The sequence below is a fragment of the Taeniopygia guttata genome, chromosome 1, assembly GCF_048771995.1.
Source record: "Taeniopygia guttata chromosome 1, bTaeGut7.mat, whole genome shotgun sequence".
In the NCBI taxonomy this organism is placed as follows: Eukaryota; Metazoa; Chordata; class Aves; order Passeriformes; family Estrildidae; genus Taeniopygia; species Taeniopygia guttata.
In genome coordinates, this window is record NC_133024.1 from 63,775,647 (window position 1) to 63,792,880 (window position 17,234).

At 35.2% G+C, this 17,234-nt stretch overlaps 1 protein-coding gene across 21 annotated transcripts in view; it reads left to right on the top strand.

Annotated features, from left to right (window-relative positions):
* The first annotated feature begins 981 nt into the window (after positions 1–981).
* Positions 982–17,234, top strand: part of POSTN (periostin) — a 31,536-nt gene continuing 15,283 nt past the window's right edge. For 4 of the 21 annotated variants that reach the window (XM_072929708.1, XM_072929712.1, XM_030273749.4 and 1 more), the window contains exons 1-14: positions 984–1,231; positions 2,715–2,813; positions 6,709–6,773; positions 8,025–8,182; positions 8,723–8,887; positions 9,757–9,903; positions 10,822–10,963; positions 11,604–11,816; positions 11,977–12,111; positions 13,540–13,688; positions 14,156–14,292; positions 15,065–15,195; positions 16,776–16,906; positions 17,077–17,179. In XM_072929708.1, coding sequence (XP_072785809.1) covers positions 1,110–1,231; positions 2,715–2,813; positions 6,709–6,773; positions 8,025–8,182; positions 8,723–8,887; positions 9,757–9,903; positions 10,822–10,963; positions 11,604–11,816; positions 11,977–12,111; positions 13,540–13,688; positions 14,156–14,292; positions 15,065–15,195; positions 16,776–16,906; positions 17,077–17,179 — 1,897 coding nt within the window. In that variant the 5' untranslated portion in view covers positions 984–1,109. Of the gene's footprint in view, positions 1,232–2,714; positions 2,814–6,708; positions 6,774–8,024; positions 8,183–8,722; positions 8,888–9,756; positions 9,904–10,821; positions 10,964–11,603; positions 11,817–11,976; positions 12,112–13,539; positions 13,689–14,155; positions 14,293–15,064; positions 15,196–16,775; positions 16,907–17,076; positions 17,180–17,234 lie in introns of all 21 variants that reach the window. The other 17 variants (XM_030273742.4, XM_072929695.1, XM_041716372.2 and 14 more) reach the window with 9 other exon arrangements.

Consider the following 17,234-nt stretch of genomic DNA (forward strand, 5'->3'; position numbering starts at 1 on the left):
AGGCATGGAGCTCATACATCAAGAGACGCTGACACTTCCACAGGCTATCTTGAGTTTTTTGGAAGATGGCTATGTAGAGGTCAAGATAGAACAGAAGCCCACATCCCATTTAACCAAATGTCTCTGCTCTTAATCTTAGAACATGAAGTGTTATGCAAACACATATGTATAAATGGCAGAATTTTTTCCTTGACATGAAAATTTTAAACTCCTGGATTGCAGTCCACACACCAACTGCCCCGGAGCCTTAAGACTATCCCTTCATAGGAGACTTGAGCCTGTCACTTCTGCCTCAGTTTCCTCAGTTACAGCTCAGAATTAGTTTTCCATTTTCATTGCATTTCCCATTGTACAAGAGGCTTCAAAGAACTGACTAATAAGTACGGAAAGATAAGCATGCAAATTTTCAGATACTCTCTGATTTTGATATGATACGTAATCATATATTACATAAAAGCCTGAATGAAGGCATTATGTAACACTGTACTTGTCAATAGAATTAAAATGAATATTTAAACTAATACTGTGTTTCATTGAGTGACTACTTTATAATCAGAAGTTGTGTTAATACAGCTTTTTTATTCTCAAGACAAAAATGCTATTTCAGGTTATTGGCAACTGTATTTGAAACTTTCTTCAACTTCCCTAGTTAACCAGCTCATAGCTGATAACTGTGAGGAAAATAAAGGAAAGCAATGCAGTTCTTATGGGAACAGACAGCATCTTCCTCTGGGTTTGAATAAAACCACACGCAGTGATCGTGACCTCTGGATGCCTCAGTGCTATAAATACTAAACCATAAGTCAAAGTCTAAACTTAAACTCTCTCTGTTGTTGTGTCAGCAGAATAAAATGTTAAGCCTTCTGTAATAAGGAAGAAATTAATCAATTGGGGATTAAAATAAATTATTTATATGGTTAATTAGGGCACTGATTTAGGTTACTGAAGCTGGCAGCAAAAGCTGCTGTTCTAAGGGGGGTGGTACAAAGTTTCAGGTTGATCCTGTGGTCCCCTCCCACCACCTTCTAGCATGTATATAAATTGTCAGCTCTCCAGACCCTTTGTTAGTTCTTTCTTCTAGACTTGCCTGAAGCAGCGGAGGACTAAAGATGAAGATCTTTTTCTTATTCACCTTTTCGACTTTTTTGTTGTCTGCTTTTGAACAAGCAGCTGCTTCTGCTCACTATGACAAGATTTTAACTCACAGTCGAATAAGGGCACGCGACCAGGGGTAAGTAACTGGCTTTTATTTCTTATTTAAAATGAAGCCTGTTAATCTTTATTCTCCCCTTTATTCTAGCATTATATTACATGTAATTTTTCACCATGAATTTTTACTGTCACTTAAGTAGAATTTTATTTTAAAATTAATTTTAAAAGAATTGTTCCTGCATAAAAAGCTTTTCACAGAGTTTTAAAAGAAGACAGAATACTGTTAGACTTCATAAAATGGAAAGAAATCTAAAATCAGCACTTCTCAATGGGTAAAATGTGATGCAGAATCACCAAAATTAATTTCAGCTAGTAAGTATTGTAATAGGAGATCAGAAAATTTTAATGTGTTTTCAAACTTTTGCAGAGTTGATAGCTATCCACAGTATTTGCTCTCTTTATTCCATCCTGATGAAAATCATTAACTTTATTTAAATGTTTTCTAATATGGGAATATATACTGGGAATTCTTTGTGAAACTTCTGTTCCCACTAGAGAAATGCAGCAAGCTGCTCAGCAGGGCTTCCAAAAGACAATGCTTACAAGCCAGGCTGCTTGGAGACATGGAAATCATTTGAACAGCTGATGTCAGAGAAACACATGTGCCTAAAGATATTTTCCTGTTGTCTTGTTAAGCAAAAAACATTCTGTGAATAAGAATTGTTTACCATCTTATCTTCCCAATGCCTGGTACACACACACGCTTTTCAAATTTTTTTAGTAGCTTTTCAAATAAAAAGCTCATTGGATTCCCAGTGATGTAAAGTATATATTCTAACTTCTGAACTGATGAATTTTTTTAATTGCAACAGTATAAAAATAAGGGATGAAATGCCCTTGCTCCATGGAATTTGACTGTAAGAAATTCATCTTTGTACACCACCATGCTAAGGAACACGTATTCCTCCCCTGAAGTATGTGACTCTTTTTATTTACATGCCAATTTACCCTTTGGTCCCCAGTAATTCGCAGAATGTTTATTTAGGTGCCTGCGGTACTCAAAATGGTTGGTAATCAAAATAGCTGATTGATTTACAGGAGACAGGGCTTCCTTCTACATAAAGAACAAGGCACTTTTCTTCCCCATCTCCCCATGACTGACCTTCAGCTGCACAGATGTGTAAAAGACAAAAACTTTAATGAAAAGAGCTTCATGGTGTTCACTGGTCCCCGGTGGCTGGTAATTCACTTCACAGGGGGAAGGGAGAAATGGATATCGAGACTCGCCTGAGCACAGCTGGTGATCACTGCCCGTCAGAGACACACGGTCAAACCAGAGTGAAGGGGAAGCTTCTGTCGCTGCAGGGAGGGTGGACTTGCCAAGGAATCCAGCTGTGCAATCCCAAAAGCTTGCACTGTGGCTACTTCAAAACACACCTGTCCTGGGAACTGAAGCCAGATGTTAATTTCTCACTCCACAGGAAAAGTATTTGCTACTATTTCATGTAAAAAATTTCATGTACAAAAACTTCTTTTTAAAATGTTTCTCACTGCACCCATAGCCCAAACGTCTGTGCTCTTCAGCAAGTAATGGGAACAAAAAAGAAATACTTCAGCACTTGCAGAAACTGGTACCAGCAAGCCATCTGTGGAAAGAAAGCGTAAGTATGCTCTGCTTCCAAACTATACTCCATTGACTGAGATAATAAAATGCACAATTAGAAAAGTCCTTTTCTCACAAACTGTTTATAGTTTATGATAGAATCTTTACTTCTCCTCCAGGTGGCATTGCAATACTGACTTCCCCTTTACTTCTCTGGGCACACTGCAAGACATTCAAAATACTTCACCTTTTCAGTAATGTCTGCCATACTACTGACAGCTTTGGCACTAAATTTTATTCTACCGCAGACACATTGGGAAGGAAGGTATTTCCTGAAAATGCTTAGAGTGGAACTTGAATATTCTCACAGGCAGTTTTGGAAAGCAACCTACTTCTGTGGTTTTATTCCTAGATAGATGTCATGTCTTCCCATGAAAGAAAGTCTGCTCTCAGAATGAATCTGAGGGAATTCATTACTTTGCAAAGCTCCAGAAGAAGTGATAGATAACTTCGTGTGGTAGGAAAAATATTTTAAAGCAATGGGCGGTTTATTCTCATTGAACGAAGTCAAGTGGAGACTTTGCTCTCCTCGTGACTAGAATTTTGAGGAATGTTAGTTTTAAAACATTTCACAAATCCTGTGCAAGGCCTCAAGAAGTCTAATACAGCCAGCCAGAGGAAGACATTAAGTGGTGGGGCTGGGTTGTTTTGGTCATGACAGTGTTCACAAAATTATCACTTTCTCCTTCCATTTTAACCCCGCTACCATTGTACAAGCACTGACTGAGCAAGGTTAGATGAGGAAAAGAATGTGTGTGAGAATAAGTTGAGTCAGAACTCCTGAGGGTTGTTTAAGGGGTTTTTGTGGTTATAATAAAGCATCTGTTGTAACTCAGTCGTTAATGAGTTTTATACTCTGCATACTAAACCCAGAAACACAGACAAGACTAAGAGATTTCTCCAATAAGAATGCTAATCCAAAGGACAACAGCTCATCTTGTGTCAATATCTCCATGTTAAAAAGTCCTCCCTAACTGCTTTTATTATGTACAATTCCCATTTACAACGGGAATGTAACATACAAATTTCCTAAAATCAGCATTTGTTGGACCGAAAGTCTTTCCACTGTTTCTCAGGAGTATTTTATCTCCATGCCAGCAAGAAGTAGAAACAGATGAGTCACAGAGCTGATTTGAATAAACTGAAAACTGGCTCTATTAGCCAAGAATAACAAGGATTAAGGTACTGCTGTTCTGTCTTTTTCCTTTGGAATATACTCCTTTGGATGAGGTCAGGACAATGTTGTACTAAAAAAAAAAACCAAAAAAAAAACCACCCAAACCTGAAAAACTCAAAAAACAAACAACCAAACCAAACCAAAAAACCAACCAAAAAAAAAAAAAAAAGTCAAGACAAACAAAGAAACAAACCCCACCAAAACCTCAAGAATGCATCATTGGTTTCTTAGCTGAATAATTGCTTTCTTTCTTCTTCTGGCCACAGGCTTATACTGAACTAGTAGGGATGCATATGAGGATAATTTCTGGTCTGGTCTGAGGTGGCATTTCCCCTGTGTGCTCTGCCTACACACAGGTGGTACTGAGAAACTGCATCTTGCACTGAATTTTATCTGGTTCTGACCTTATTGGGATGATGCTCCATACAAACCTCTTTTCTCTCATCCCACCTTCTATTTTGGGCACAGCTAAAGAACCTTCTTACTGCAGAAAACTGTAAGGGACATGAATAATGTAAGTAGGAACCTGATAACTGAAAAGAAGCCTGGGCTGAGCATAGCAAGATACATGGCAGAAAAGGCACTGATCTTGAAATGCTTGGCTGCGCTTTCTTCTTACCAACGTTCTTTAGCCAATTTTCTGTCTTTCACTAATTGTATCATTGTTGGATGTGGTTTGAGGATTAAACTTGCCATGTCTTACTCAATGCTTATAACTCATCTGCCTCTTTCCTTTTTCCAAAAGCTAATTAAACTGCAATCTTTCATAGCTTCCCATGGGATGAGGGGGAAAGATTTTCTATTCCTAGGGAGGAAAAAATATTTTCTCATGACAAAGCAGTTCGCACAGTTAGAAGAACATTTTGATTCCTGTTTTACTACACTTTCTTTTTTTATCTGATTATCAGATAATCAGGTTATTGTGTTTTTATGATTAGCTTCTGTCAAAGATGCAAGGAGGACTAAGAATAAAAGTTTTATCATTAAGTTAAAAATCTGTAGCCTAAATTGTATGCTACTCATGCATTCCTGAGACACAGCTTCGAGTTAATTGCTTTAAAGAAAGAGCTGTACTAAAAGAACTATACAAATACTTTTAATACATGACTTCTCAGTTGAAAATGTGCACATGGCAGAAGGGTGAATATGTGAATATGTCATGCTTGTGAGGGTAGGGAGAAAAAATATTTTCATAGCATGGAGAAATAAAAGACTATGTTTAAAAAAGAAATTATTTTTACCACCTCTATCAGATTGCTCTCTTTTATGGAATGATAATCCTCACTTTTCTAATGATGCTGTTTGTTATTATTTTTCTTACAGTCTACTCCAACTTTTCATTTGAATAAGCTGTTCATTTTAATGTGGTTGTGGTTAATTTTTTATCAGCTTTAAATTATGAAACATGAGCAAAATGTACTCACCTGCCACCAAAGATTCTGCAAATTAAAAGCTGGATTCTAGTGGTTAAAGACCCAGTAAAAATCTTAAAGGAATGAATGTTCAGACCTTTTGAACTGCCAACATCAGCCACACCTATAAAAATAAATCTATCCTGTAAAACAATTATGTCATTATGGTGTACCATATACTGTACAGTGTACCATAATTTGAAAAATAATATCTGAAGTTTAATATATTAAATTTCTTCCAAGGAGCCAAAATTACCTCTGTGATAACTTTAGTGAATTTGCATTTTCCTGTAAGAGAGGAGGATTTTTCAAACAGGTCAATGGTAAAACTCTTATTTCTATTTATTAATTAAGAAGACATTATATCTTATAAGAAACACAATGTTAAAATGAACATTACATTATATAATTGTCATTTAGCCCTGGTTTGCTGTTGTGGCGTACGTGTATTTGAGAATGAGAGTGTTTAATTGATATCCTTATATAACATTTCCTTGCCCCTGGCAATGCTAAAGTCTCTGTACGCTGTGATGACAAGCTTTTTAAACTCTGGTTTTGACTTCTTGTATTCTGGTTTCTATCCTTACTACATTTAGCTGTGAACTTTCTCCTAAGTCCATCCATCCATTTTTTAGTGATTTCCTTCTCTGTAACCAGTTTTATGTCTGTTCTTAATTAGTCCTCTCCCTCATTCCTGAGCTTCTTCAAATTCTTCCTTGGAAAACAGAGACTCTCTTATCCCACTTTTTATCACCATACAATGCACAAGACCGTCTCTGAAATACTTGTCAATTGCTATAACCAGTATGTAGGTGACCTCATGTAGTTCTGTCACTTCAATTTCTATTCTGTTCATTTAAATTTGTCTTTTTCCTTTACAACCCTTCAATCAGGATTTCATTTTAATGTCCTCATCTTTTTTTCATGTTTGTTCAATGTCATAATCTGATCAACACGCAATAGATAAATTAATGTTCTTCAGCTGCTGTTCTAGTCACATGATCTTTTGGTAACTCTGTATGAGTGCTATAAGCCCACCCATGTTCCGTCCCAGTGCTTAAATTTTATGATGGCAGTCATTCTTTAAATTAAAAAACTTCACATTTAGTAAAATATAACCAATTTGTAATCAATCAAAAAAAAAAAAACCTGAATAACAAAAAGAGACTGAAAACCTGGAGAGTATGTGCTAGATGAAAAATTATCTGATGAAAAATTGATAATAAAAATAAAATTAGACTTAGCTAAAAGTAGTTTATTTCTCCTGCATATTATTTAATTGTGCTTTTGTCTACATCCCACAGAACTGTCTTATATGAGTGCTGTCCTGGCTATATGAAGATGGATGGTACAAGAGGATGTCCTGCAGGTATGAGCATATTTTCTTATTGATAAATTGACATATGAAAAGAATTGCAATTACAGAGTTTCAAAGGTGGTCATCATGAAAAATGATTGTCTGTTTTTAAGAAGTACTGCCTAAGAATGCACAGCTTCATTTGCACACAGCAAACATGATTAAAAATGAGCTAGTACTGAATTTGATCATAAAGCTTAGGTTTAATTTCCCAGCTCCTTCCAGATTCTGGACCGATGAGAACTCATAGTATCTTCAGTTCCCAAAGCTGCCACAGAAGAGCTTTAATTCCTATTCCAATCAAATCTGAGACTAGTCTAAAGCATACTGGTGTGATCAGAAAGCCAGAACTCAAGGTGGAGCATTTCTAAACTTTGTATTTTCCTTTTTATGAAAAAACTTGAATCTCATTTACCTAAAGAGTCTTATAGCCTTTATCAAAGAAACAGTGAAATATAAGACAGAAATTCTTCATCTCCCCTATTTATGCTATTCTGCTTTGTAAAAAATAAAGCTAATTGCAGCAGGAAAGAGTAGTATGAGAAGGAGTACATTTCATAGTTTTTGATCCCTATAACTGAAATAATCCTTTTATGTTCAACAATGCAGAGTTAAGTTTGTTTAGATAAATTAATCTCCCTTCAGATGCTGACGTTAGGATGAGATTAGTCATGCACTAGAATCACCTGTTCTTCTCAATAACCATAAAAAGAGCCAAAAACCCTTAGGTTGCATGCAAATGTCTCACTTCTAGAGGCCTAAAATTAGGAGAGATGAATGCTGTTTTCATGTAGCCATGTTTTAACTGCTAGACTATGGCCATTCTTACTCTCTGGATAAATCAATATATGAATAAACCAGACCCTGGAAGAAGAGTAAGAGGCCTCACAAAAAGAATTCTGGTCCATCATGATGGAATGAGACCCACTCCATTGAAATTTTTGTGATTTTTCATGGATAGCCTCCCTCCTTCATGTTGGGTTGATACCATATACAACAGCACTTCAAAGGGAAACTTTTCAATATTCAGTATTGTTTGATCTAATTTTTCATTAAGAAAATCACGAAAAGCAATAGCAAGCAGATGTCCTTAGATGATTTTTGTGTGTGTTGACAATGAAATTTTTAATCTAAACATATTGCTTAATTCTGACTTAAACAGCTTCAGAAATATTATGCATCAAAAAAAAAAAAAACCACAAAGAAAATTTGATTGTGATAAACTGACGAGTTTACAGTATTCTTACCTTTTGTTTATTTTAGTTGCTCCTATTGATCATGTATATGGTACGCTTGGTATTGTGGGAGCTACCTCCACACAGCGCTACTCTGACATCTCCAAGCTGAGAGAAGAGATTGAGGGACGAGGATCATTCACTTTCTTTGCACCAAGCAATGAAGCCTGGGACCAATTAGATTCAGTAAGTCTGTGTGTCTGTGCGCATGTGCATGAGTGAAACATTTTAGCTGAAGCAGCTAGTGTGAGATAAATTAGATTGGAAATAATGTCAAGATTTTAGACAGAGAAGGACATAACACAAGTAATAATGAAATAATCTACATGTAATTGCTTCTTATTTAAGCACTTGCATGGCACATATTAGTATTGTTTATTTTATTAGCACAGTTTCAGGGAAACTCCTAGGAATTCCAGCAGCTGCATAATGTATGGTTGTATGTTATCAGTAATTCAGATGTCCTTCTTTTAGTAATGATTTTAGTTGAATAAACAGTGAATTAAAGCTCCTCTAATGACTTGACTGTGATGAAGCCTCATCTTCCATTTGTAAGCAAATCAGACTTTAAGTAGAGTCAGATTTATAGGCATCAAAGTCACCTTACCTAAGAGATGCTGAATATGTTGAAAGCATATACTAAGGTAAAACAATAGATACATCATTCTGAGTGGCAGGATGTTTTGTAGATTGTAATTAATTAAATTCCTTTTTTTTTTCCTTCAGGAAATTCACAGGAATTTGGTTGACAATGTAAATATAGAACTGTATAATGCTCTCCACCACCACATGTTAAACAAGCGCATGTTGACAAAAGATCTTAAGAATGGCATGACCCTGGTGTCTATGTATAATGGCCAGAAATTGCTTATTAACCATTATCCTAATGGGGTAAGTCTATTCTCTCCCCCCCATATATTTATTTTGTTGTTTTCTTTATTTATTTTCTTATCAAAAGTTGTTAAAAAGCTATTATCAAAAGTTTACCATCTACCAAGTCAGTTGCCACTGACAAAAATAAATATTCTCTTGAAGAACTTTATGAAATAAATATTCTCTTGAGGAATAAAAATACATATTCTCCTCAAGAACTCTAGCTGTGTAGTCTAATCACTAAGAAAGAATGAACAAACATTGTGCTATTTAGAAATCAAAGTTCAAATGAAAATGAACTTTATTCAAAAAAGACAAAGCCTTTTGTGGTCAAAATACATGATCATAATACATTTGACAGCAAAATATACTATTAAATTTCATAGTTTTGCTAAATAATATTAAAGCAGATCTTTTATTTAAATTTGAGTGCATAGTAGGAGCATTGACGGTTGTAGGAAACACACATCCATTATTTGGCTAGGAAAAAAAACAATTTATAAAAATGGTAGAAACCTCTTAGTTAAGTTCCTCACCTTTGTTGTCTTAAATGCATCAAAATGTTTATTTGTCTTCAGGTTTTATTGCTAAAAAGCAGTAAAATCAACACATTAACCAGACAAGAAAAATGAAATCAGAATAATTGCAGTAAGAAATTAAACATGAAGTCAATGTAACCTGAATAAATCTGCTGCTATCTTTCCAGAAGCTTAGTCAAAGTTTCAAATCTTACAAGGCTTTACTTCAAATTTTGAAAGAACCAACTGGAATCACAGCAGTGAATGTTGTGTTGTACAGTACCTACGTTGCCAGTCTGTGAATTTCAGGATCCAAGCTCGTGATCAAATTATTGTTTAACCTTCTACAACTTGATTGTTCAAATATAGGTTGTTACTGTTAACTGTGCCAGGATCATCCATGGCAACCAGATTGCCACCAATGGTGTTGTCCATGTCGTTGATCGTGTCCTGACTGCTGTTGGAAATACCATTCAAGATTTCATTGAAGTTGAGGATGATCTGTCATCATTTAGAGTAAGTGCGCAAAAATAAAAACTCTTGTCTGTTTATTTAAGTAGGGTGTTTTTATTCCTTTTTGATTTTTATATGAAACCTGGAAGTAAGAGGTGTTAGCTCAGCAAGAGAGGGAAATAAATTAAATTAAGAGCTCCAGGTAATATTGCAAATCTAGCTATTTAAAAAGGCAAGATCAATAGAATAGAATGTGTCCCTGTACCTAAAAAGTGGCTTCTCTTCAAGCACTGAGAAAATGAAACGTGAGCATGAAGTTACAAAGTCTGGTGCTAGATAAATAAGAACAATTTCAAAATGGATGATAAAAAATGGTAAAGATGCCAAATAAATTTCAGAACCTGACTCATAGCAAGTTTCAGAACACCAGTAGATACACATAAGAAGGATTTTTCTTGCACAGAGGAATAATGATTAGAAATTGTAATTTACAATTAATTAATTGTCATAAAAATTAAAAAATTAAAAGTTTATAATTTTTCCATCTTCTGAAAAATGTGTCTGCACAGTGTAATGGGATTTCATGCTGCATATTTAAAAAAGTATGCCATTGGTTTGCAGATAAGTGTTGTCCTTTTCCATCTTCCATCTCCTTAATAAATACAAAAAGGTATTTTAAATGCAGAGGCAAAGAAGTAGAGAAGATCCTCTGAATCCCTCAAATCCAGTTCATGATAGTTACAGGCAACTACAATCTCTTTAAAAAACTTAATATAAAAACCAATACTTCCTGGTTTTCAGCTTCAGAAAAATTCCTCTGTTGATTTATTTTTTCATTTTTATAATATTAAGGATATATCTTTTTAAAACACTATGATCTCAGTCGAGCATCCAAGTATCTGCAGGCATGAGGTAATGACAGATAATGTATTTTAGTAATATTTCAAATAATCAACATTAAAAGGAAAAATTATATTTTAGGCTCCTGCCATTACATCAGGTGTCATGGACATTCTTGGAAGACCTGGTCATTACACACTCTTTGCTCCTACTAATGAAGCTTTTGAGAGACTTCCAAGGGGAGTTTTAGAAAGAATCATGGGTGACAAGGTGGCCTCTGAAGGTATTTAAACTTTTTTGCAAATGAGAAATATGTATATTGCAAATGAGAAATATGAGTGGATCAAGAGGCAAAAAATGCACTACCCTTATATCTTCAGAATTAAGCACCTCTACTTTCATATGTGTAGGACATTTCTTCTGTCTCTAATTTTTCCACTTGCCTAAGAATAGAAAGTAATTGAAAACTTAGTCTCCAAAAAAGTTTAAAGGGAACTGTGAAAATATAGGCACATTGACATTCTGATAGTTCAGCTGCATAAGTCTAATAGACATTCCTGTCCCTAGAAATTCAGGGCTATCTGAATATGAAATCCTCTCATATCTTTGCATAGCCTATGGAGTTTTGTACTCATAGGTCCTTTTGGACATATGCATATGTCCTTTTGGACATATGCAGTCACCAGCATATTGTAGCATAACCAATATAGTTTTAATAATATAAGGGATGCGAAATAGTTTTCACTATAAGTGTTATTTAGAGGCCTACAAAATCATTAAATTTAAATAAAGTATCTGTGAGTGAAATTAATTAAAAATAGTGTAGCTGGAATAACTTATTCCATACCTATATGTGAATTATATATATATGAATATGTATCCAAACAACTACATCTGCTAAATTCCTGCTCTTTTCTCTGCAGCTCTCGTGAAGTTCCATATATTAAATACTCTCCAGTGCTCTGAAGCCATCACAGGTGGAGCTGTCTATGAAACCTTGGAAGGAAACACTGTTGAAGTTGGTTGTGATGGTGAAAGTCTGACTGTGAACGGGGTGAAAATGGTGAAACGCAAAGATATTGTGACAAGCAATGGCGTTATCCACCTGATTGACCAAGTGCTAATTCCTGATTCTGGTAAGTGATGTACATGAAAAGCTTCTTGTACTGAAGATATTTTTAATAACCTTACCCATATTCCCTCAGATACATAGTTCTGGATAAGCATGGAGAATCCAAATCAGGAATAGGAAGATACTGTGTGTTAAAATACCTTTTCTTAATTCTTCATTTGCAGCCAAACAAGTCATTGAGCTTGGGGGTGCTCAGCAGACTACATTTACGGACCTGGTGGCGCAGCTGGGTCTGGCATCTTCTCTACGGCCAGAAGGCCAATACACTCTCCTGGCACCTCTGAATGGTGCTTTCTCAGGTTAGTGGCCCTAAAAGGTTGTCAAAATAAACAAGTATGTATGCTACCCTGACAGTTTTCCAAATAACTCCCAGTACTTGTTCTAAGTCTCACTGCAAGTGCATCACAGACAAATAGAATGACTTCATCCTTTCAAATTACATACCTTGTAGAGAGACAAAACAAGCCTAACCACCAGGCTGCACAGCTTGTTTTCAGTCATATCATTTGCTAATGGAAATAGTAGCACTAATTAAGATACAAAATAAGCACAGAAAGGTTGTAGGAATGGAAAGATATTAATGAACTGCCAGTTTCCTTAGTGTTACATTACTTACTTCCTTTAGATTCAAAACTTAATTATTCTCAGAAAATGTATGCAGTTGTCTAACTCCAGCTAACAGCTAAGTACCACACATCCACTTGATCATTCCCCTCTTACCCCCACTCTGGGATGGGGAGGAGAATCAGTGAAAAAAAAATGTAATAAAACCTCACAGGTTTAGATAAGAACAATTTGATAACTGTAATAGAGTAAAATAATATTATTAATAATACTAATATTACTAGTAGCAATATGATAATAGTAATAGTAGTTTTTTTTTAAAAAGGATAATTAAAATCTAAGATAAACAGGTGATGCATGATACAATTACCCTGACCTATGCCCAGCTATTTACCAGCATCTCCCAGGCAGCTTCCCCCAGTTCATGTACTGAGCACAGCATTCTATGGTATGGAATATCCCTCTGGCAAGTTTGGATCACCTATCCTGGATGTGATCCCTCCAGCCTCTCATGCACCTTCCCACCCACAGAGCATGAGGCACTGAGATGTTCTTGGCTTAAGGTGAACATTGCTTAGCAGCGCAACCAAAATATCTGCGTGTTATCAACATTATACTCATAGTAAAGCCAAAACACAGCACTGTGGGACCTGCAAGGAGGAAATTCGACTCTTTCCCAGTTAAATCGAGGAAATAAAGAAAGTTAACATTTCTCAGTACATTAAAGCAGAGAGAAACTGGTATAAATATACTTTAAAACAGGTATTGGTATATTTTTTTAGGTGACTGCATGGATATCTTGCCCTTTCTCAAAGAATTAGAGTGTTGTCTCACTACCACAGAAGTAAACTTGGATATATTTTAGGTGCACATCTGGAAAGGACTAGTTCTAATACAAATATCAATAATTCAGGAGGTGGATCAGGTCCACATATGAATCATCTGACATCTTAGTTATAGTGATTAATAATGGCTTTGTCAAAAGTTCTTGACTGAATTTGAGGAATGGTCAAAACAATTTGCTTTCTGTATACACAGACCTGTCCATGCTTTAACTCAAGCATTTCAAAGAAAGATTCAGTATTTCCAGATTCTTTTAACTATATTTGCATTAAAAAGCACTATATAAATTACTATACATTAATATCTAAATTGCTTTGTAGATGATACCTTAAGGCTGGATCAACGTCTTCTTAAAACAATCCTGCAGAATCACATAATAAAAGTGAAAGTTGGGCTCAATGAACTGTACAATGGACAAGAGCTGGAAACAATTGGAGGAAAACTACTTAGAGTCTTCGTGTATCGCACAGTAAGTGAATGAGTCTTTCTAAAAATATGCATCCAGTTAGAAAATTGAGAGTAAATAAAAGGCAAAGCTGAATGAAACCCCCCAACATTTACCATTATGCCTATTTAGCAAAAAATCCTTCAACTTTTAAGACAGCAAAAAATGAAAATCTGATCTTTCTCAATCCAAACATTGTTTGCATGGAGAACTCTTTGGGGAAATGCAAAAGAATTTCAAATTGGGTGCTCAGTTGATCAAAAAAATTTAAAGCTCATTTTTAGAACGGATTAAGAACATTCTCAAACACATACACAAAAAATAAATTTTAAAATATTTGCACCATGCTATTTTATTATAGGTTTTGTTGTTTCTGCTTGCTCAAGCAATGCCAAATTTCTTGGCAATAGCACACAATTTGGCTGTAGGAAATACATAGCTGTTATTTTTAACATTGTGTAAACAGCTACATTTGTTTCTCTTTCAATAAGGCTGTATGTATTGAAAATTCATGCATGGTCAGAGGAAGCAAAGAAGGAAGAAACGGTTTTATTCACATCTTCAGACAGATCATCAATCCAGCAGAAAAGACTTTGCATGAAATGCTAAGAAATGATAAGCGATTTAGGTGAGTAGCAATATTGACAGAACTGAGATTTTCCTGCAGAGGATAACTGTATATACAGCACAGCTGGTTTGAGAAAAAGTTTTGGACTGTGAGCATGTGAGTTGTTGGGGTTTTGAGAGCAGGGATGGCACACAAGAGTTTATTAACTACACAAATAACATAAAAATAAAAAAAAAAATGTGGAGGAAGAAAATGTTCTCCATCTGTATGCTGAAAAGGCTTCCACGCGCTATGCTGGAATGCTTTTTTATGGCACAAAGGGTTGTCAGACACTAGAATGGAAGGAGTAAAAGGACAGAAATAATTTAATGATACATCCAGTCCTATAAATGCAATGGACTCTGGGGTTTTAATTAATGAGCAGTACAATTCCGTATGGGTGCAGCAGGATTGCATACCTTTCCAGTACTGATATCTGTCGCTTTCCTGCAAGTATCTCAATACTCCTAGAGCAAGAACTACCATTTGCATCCTCCTTTTATCTGTTTGATCTGCAAGGGTTTGTATTTGATAAATCCTCCTCTGATCCCAGCTGCCAGTATATTTTATTCAAATAGTTTTTCCTCAGTCTGCTACTTTTAAGACTGCCTTTTCCTTTTCTTTTTTTTCTCATTTTCCTCTTCCACTATCATTATTTCTGGGAAACAGTGAAAGTGTTTGAAAGTTGAAACACTATCAGAAATAAAAATGGGGGAACTAAGTACTTGGAGGCAATTATAGTTACCACATTTCAACAAAATGTATTTGTGGTTTCTCTGTTTGCTGTAAACAGCATTTTCCTCAGTCTGGTGAAAGCTGCAGATTTGGATGATGTTCTGTCACGGCCTGGACAGTGGACTCTGTTTGTCCCAACTAATGATGCCTTTAAAGGTTTGACTGATGATGACAAGGACATACTGATAAGTAAGTAGCATAAAAAACCTGGAATTATGAGCAAATTAAAATTGATTGGAAAGGAGACTAATGCACTTCTCTCGCAAAAGCTGTCTGCTGAAGCAGTTTACCTTCTGCATAGAGCAGGTCATAGGAATCCCCTAAATTATTTCGTTTTTTGGGCATAAAGGAAATGTCTTTTTGGAAAAAAACTCCAACCTGATTTTTAAATTTAAATTTCACTCCTCAATATCTTATTCCATAGTGTTGCTTCCTTCTATTATTTTTGTCTTTAATTCAGAACTTGAAGGCGTCCAAATCCAATGCCATATTGGACAATAAAATTGTCTTGTTAACTACAGAATTACTGTAGTCAACAGTAATTAACTGCCTTTCTGCTTTCCCAGGGGCTTTATGGACCAATTTGGTTTTGTTTTTTCCTATCATTATGACTCAGTTACTTTCCTTGGCCTTCATAATTTTTTTCAGCAGATTTTTTAAAATTAATTTTGTGCCACATTGTTTTCTAGAATTCTGTCTTGGTTTTCTTTTAAGTTATTATGTTGCTTTCTCCATAAAGATTAAACCTTAAATTATATAACTTTTTAAACAAATATAAATAAATACTTTGTTTATCTATAGGAAAGATACAAACCAAGAATTATTTGAACTACTAAATCACTATAGTGGCATAGTTACAAAGGTAATTTGATAGTTTGTGCAAAAATCTTTGGAGTGACCATGTTTAGGCTCTTTATGGAACTTAAGGATATCTATGAATGGTCCAGTCACAAAGTATCAGTACTAATTTTACTAGGAATAAGAAGATAATTTAATTGCATTCCAGTAGTGAAGTAAATTGCAGTAGTATTAGTGATCAGAGTAAAATACAGGGGAAAACCAGAAAATGTTCACTGAAAGAGACATCAGGAAAAGAATATGACCAGAGAAGATTCCCATTGTAATTTCATCAAGGCTGAAACTCCTAATAACAACTAATATCAGCATGTAATTCTAGTATTAATGGTTAATATTCCATATAATGGCAAACAGATGTGTTTTACAGCTTCTCTGCTTGATACCCTGTCTCCTATGGATGGTATGGTTTTTCTGCAGCCCATCTTATGACTCTCAACCTCCATAGACCCAGACAGCCCTATCAGGTTATTAACTTGGGCTATTTTTAAGACAGTATTGAAAATACTGCATTTTTTTAATTTTCATGCCACATAGGAATGTCAAACTTTGAAATATGGAAATCTTCCCTAAAATAAGATGGTTTCTCCCTTTCCTGACTTATCCAAGCTGCTTCTGTCCTGTGTAAGAACAGACAAACTCAGCACTTCTAATTTCTCCATTGACCACTTTTATGTTCTTTCGTAGAAAATTTCTCATAGGATCTTTGTGATTATGTTCTGAGTACTTTCTTGTCATATAGTTAGACTTTTTCCCTTTGTCATAATTTTAACAAATTCAGATTGTATGTGTTCATGGTATTTTCATATATACTATGTTTCATTCTAGCTCAAGTCTGTGTGAATCCTTAGAATTCCCACAAAGAACTATCCTCTACCATTTAATTTTATTCCCAATTTTTTATTTTTGCATAGGAGACAAAAATGCTCTCAGGAATATTCTTCTTTACCACTTGACACAAGGAGTTTTTATTGGAAGTGGCTTTGAGCCTGGTGTAACAAATATTCTTAAAACCATCCAAGGAGGCAAACTCTACTTGAAAACAGTTAAGTATAGAAAATGTCTCCCTGCTGCAGCCTTGTAACAGAGATTTGATATTCCACATCTATCCACATTATAGAATGGCATTAATCTCTCCAAATTTTATAATAGGGTTTGGGATTGTTTTCTAATGTCTCTGATAACTTGGGTTCTCTTTTTTTGATCCTGTACCAGGTGAATGACACTCTTCTGGTTAATGAACTGAAATCAAGAGAATCGGATCTCATGGCAACAAATGGTGTCATTCATGTCATTGACAAACTCCTATATCCAGCAGGTGAGTATTATTTAATGAAATTTGTACCTACTCTTTTAAATCTTTTTACATACTT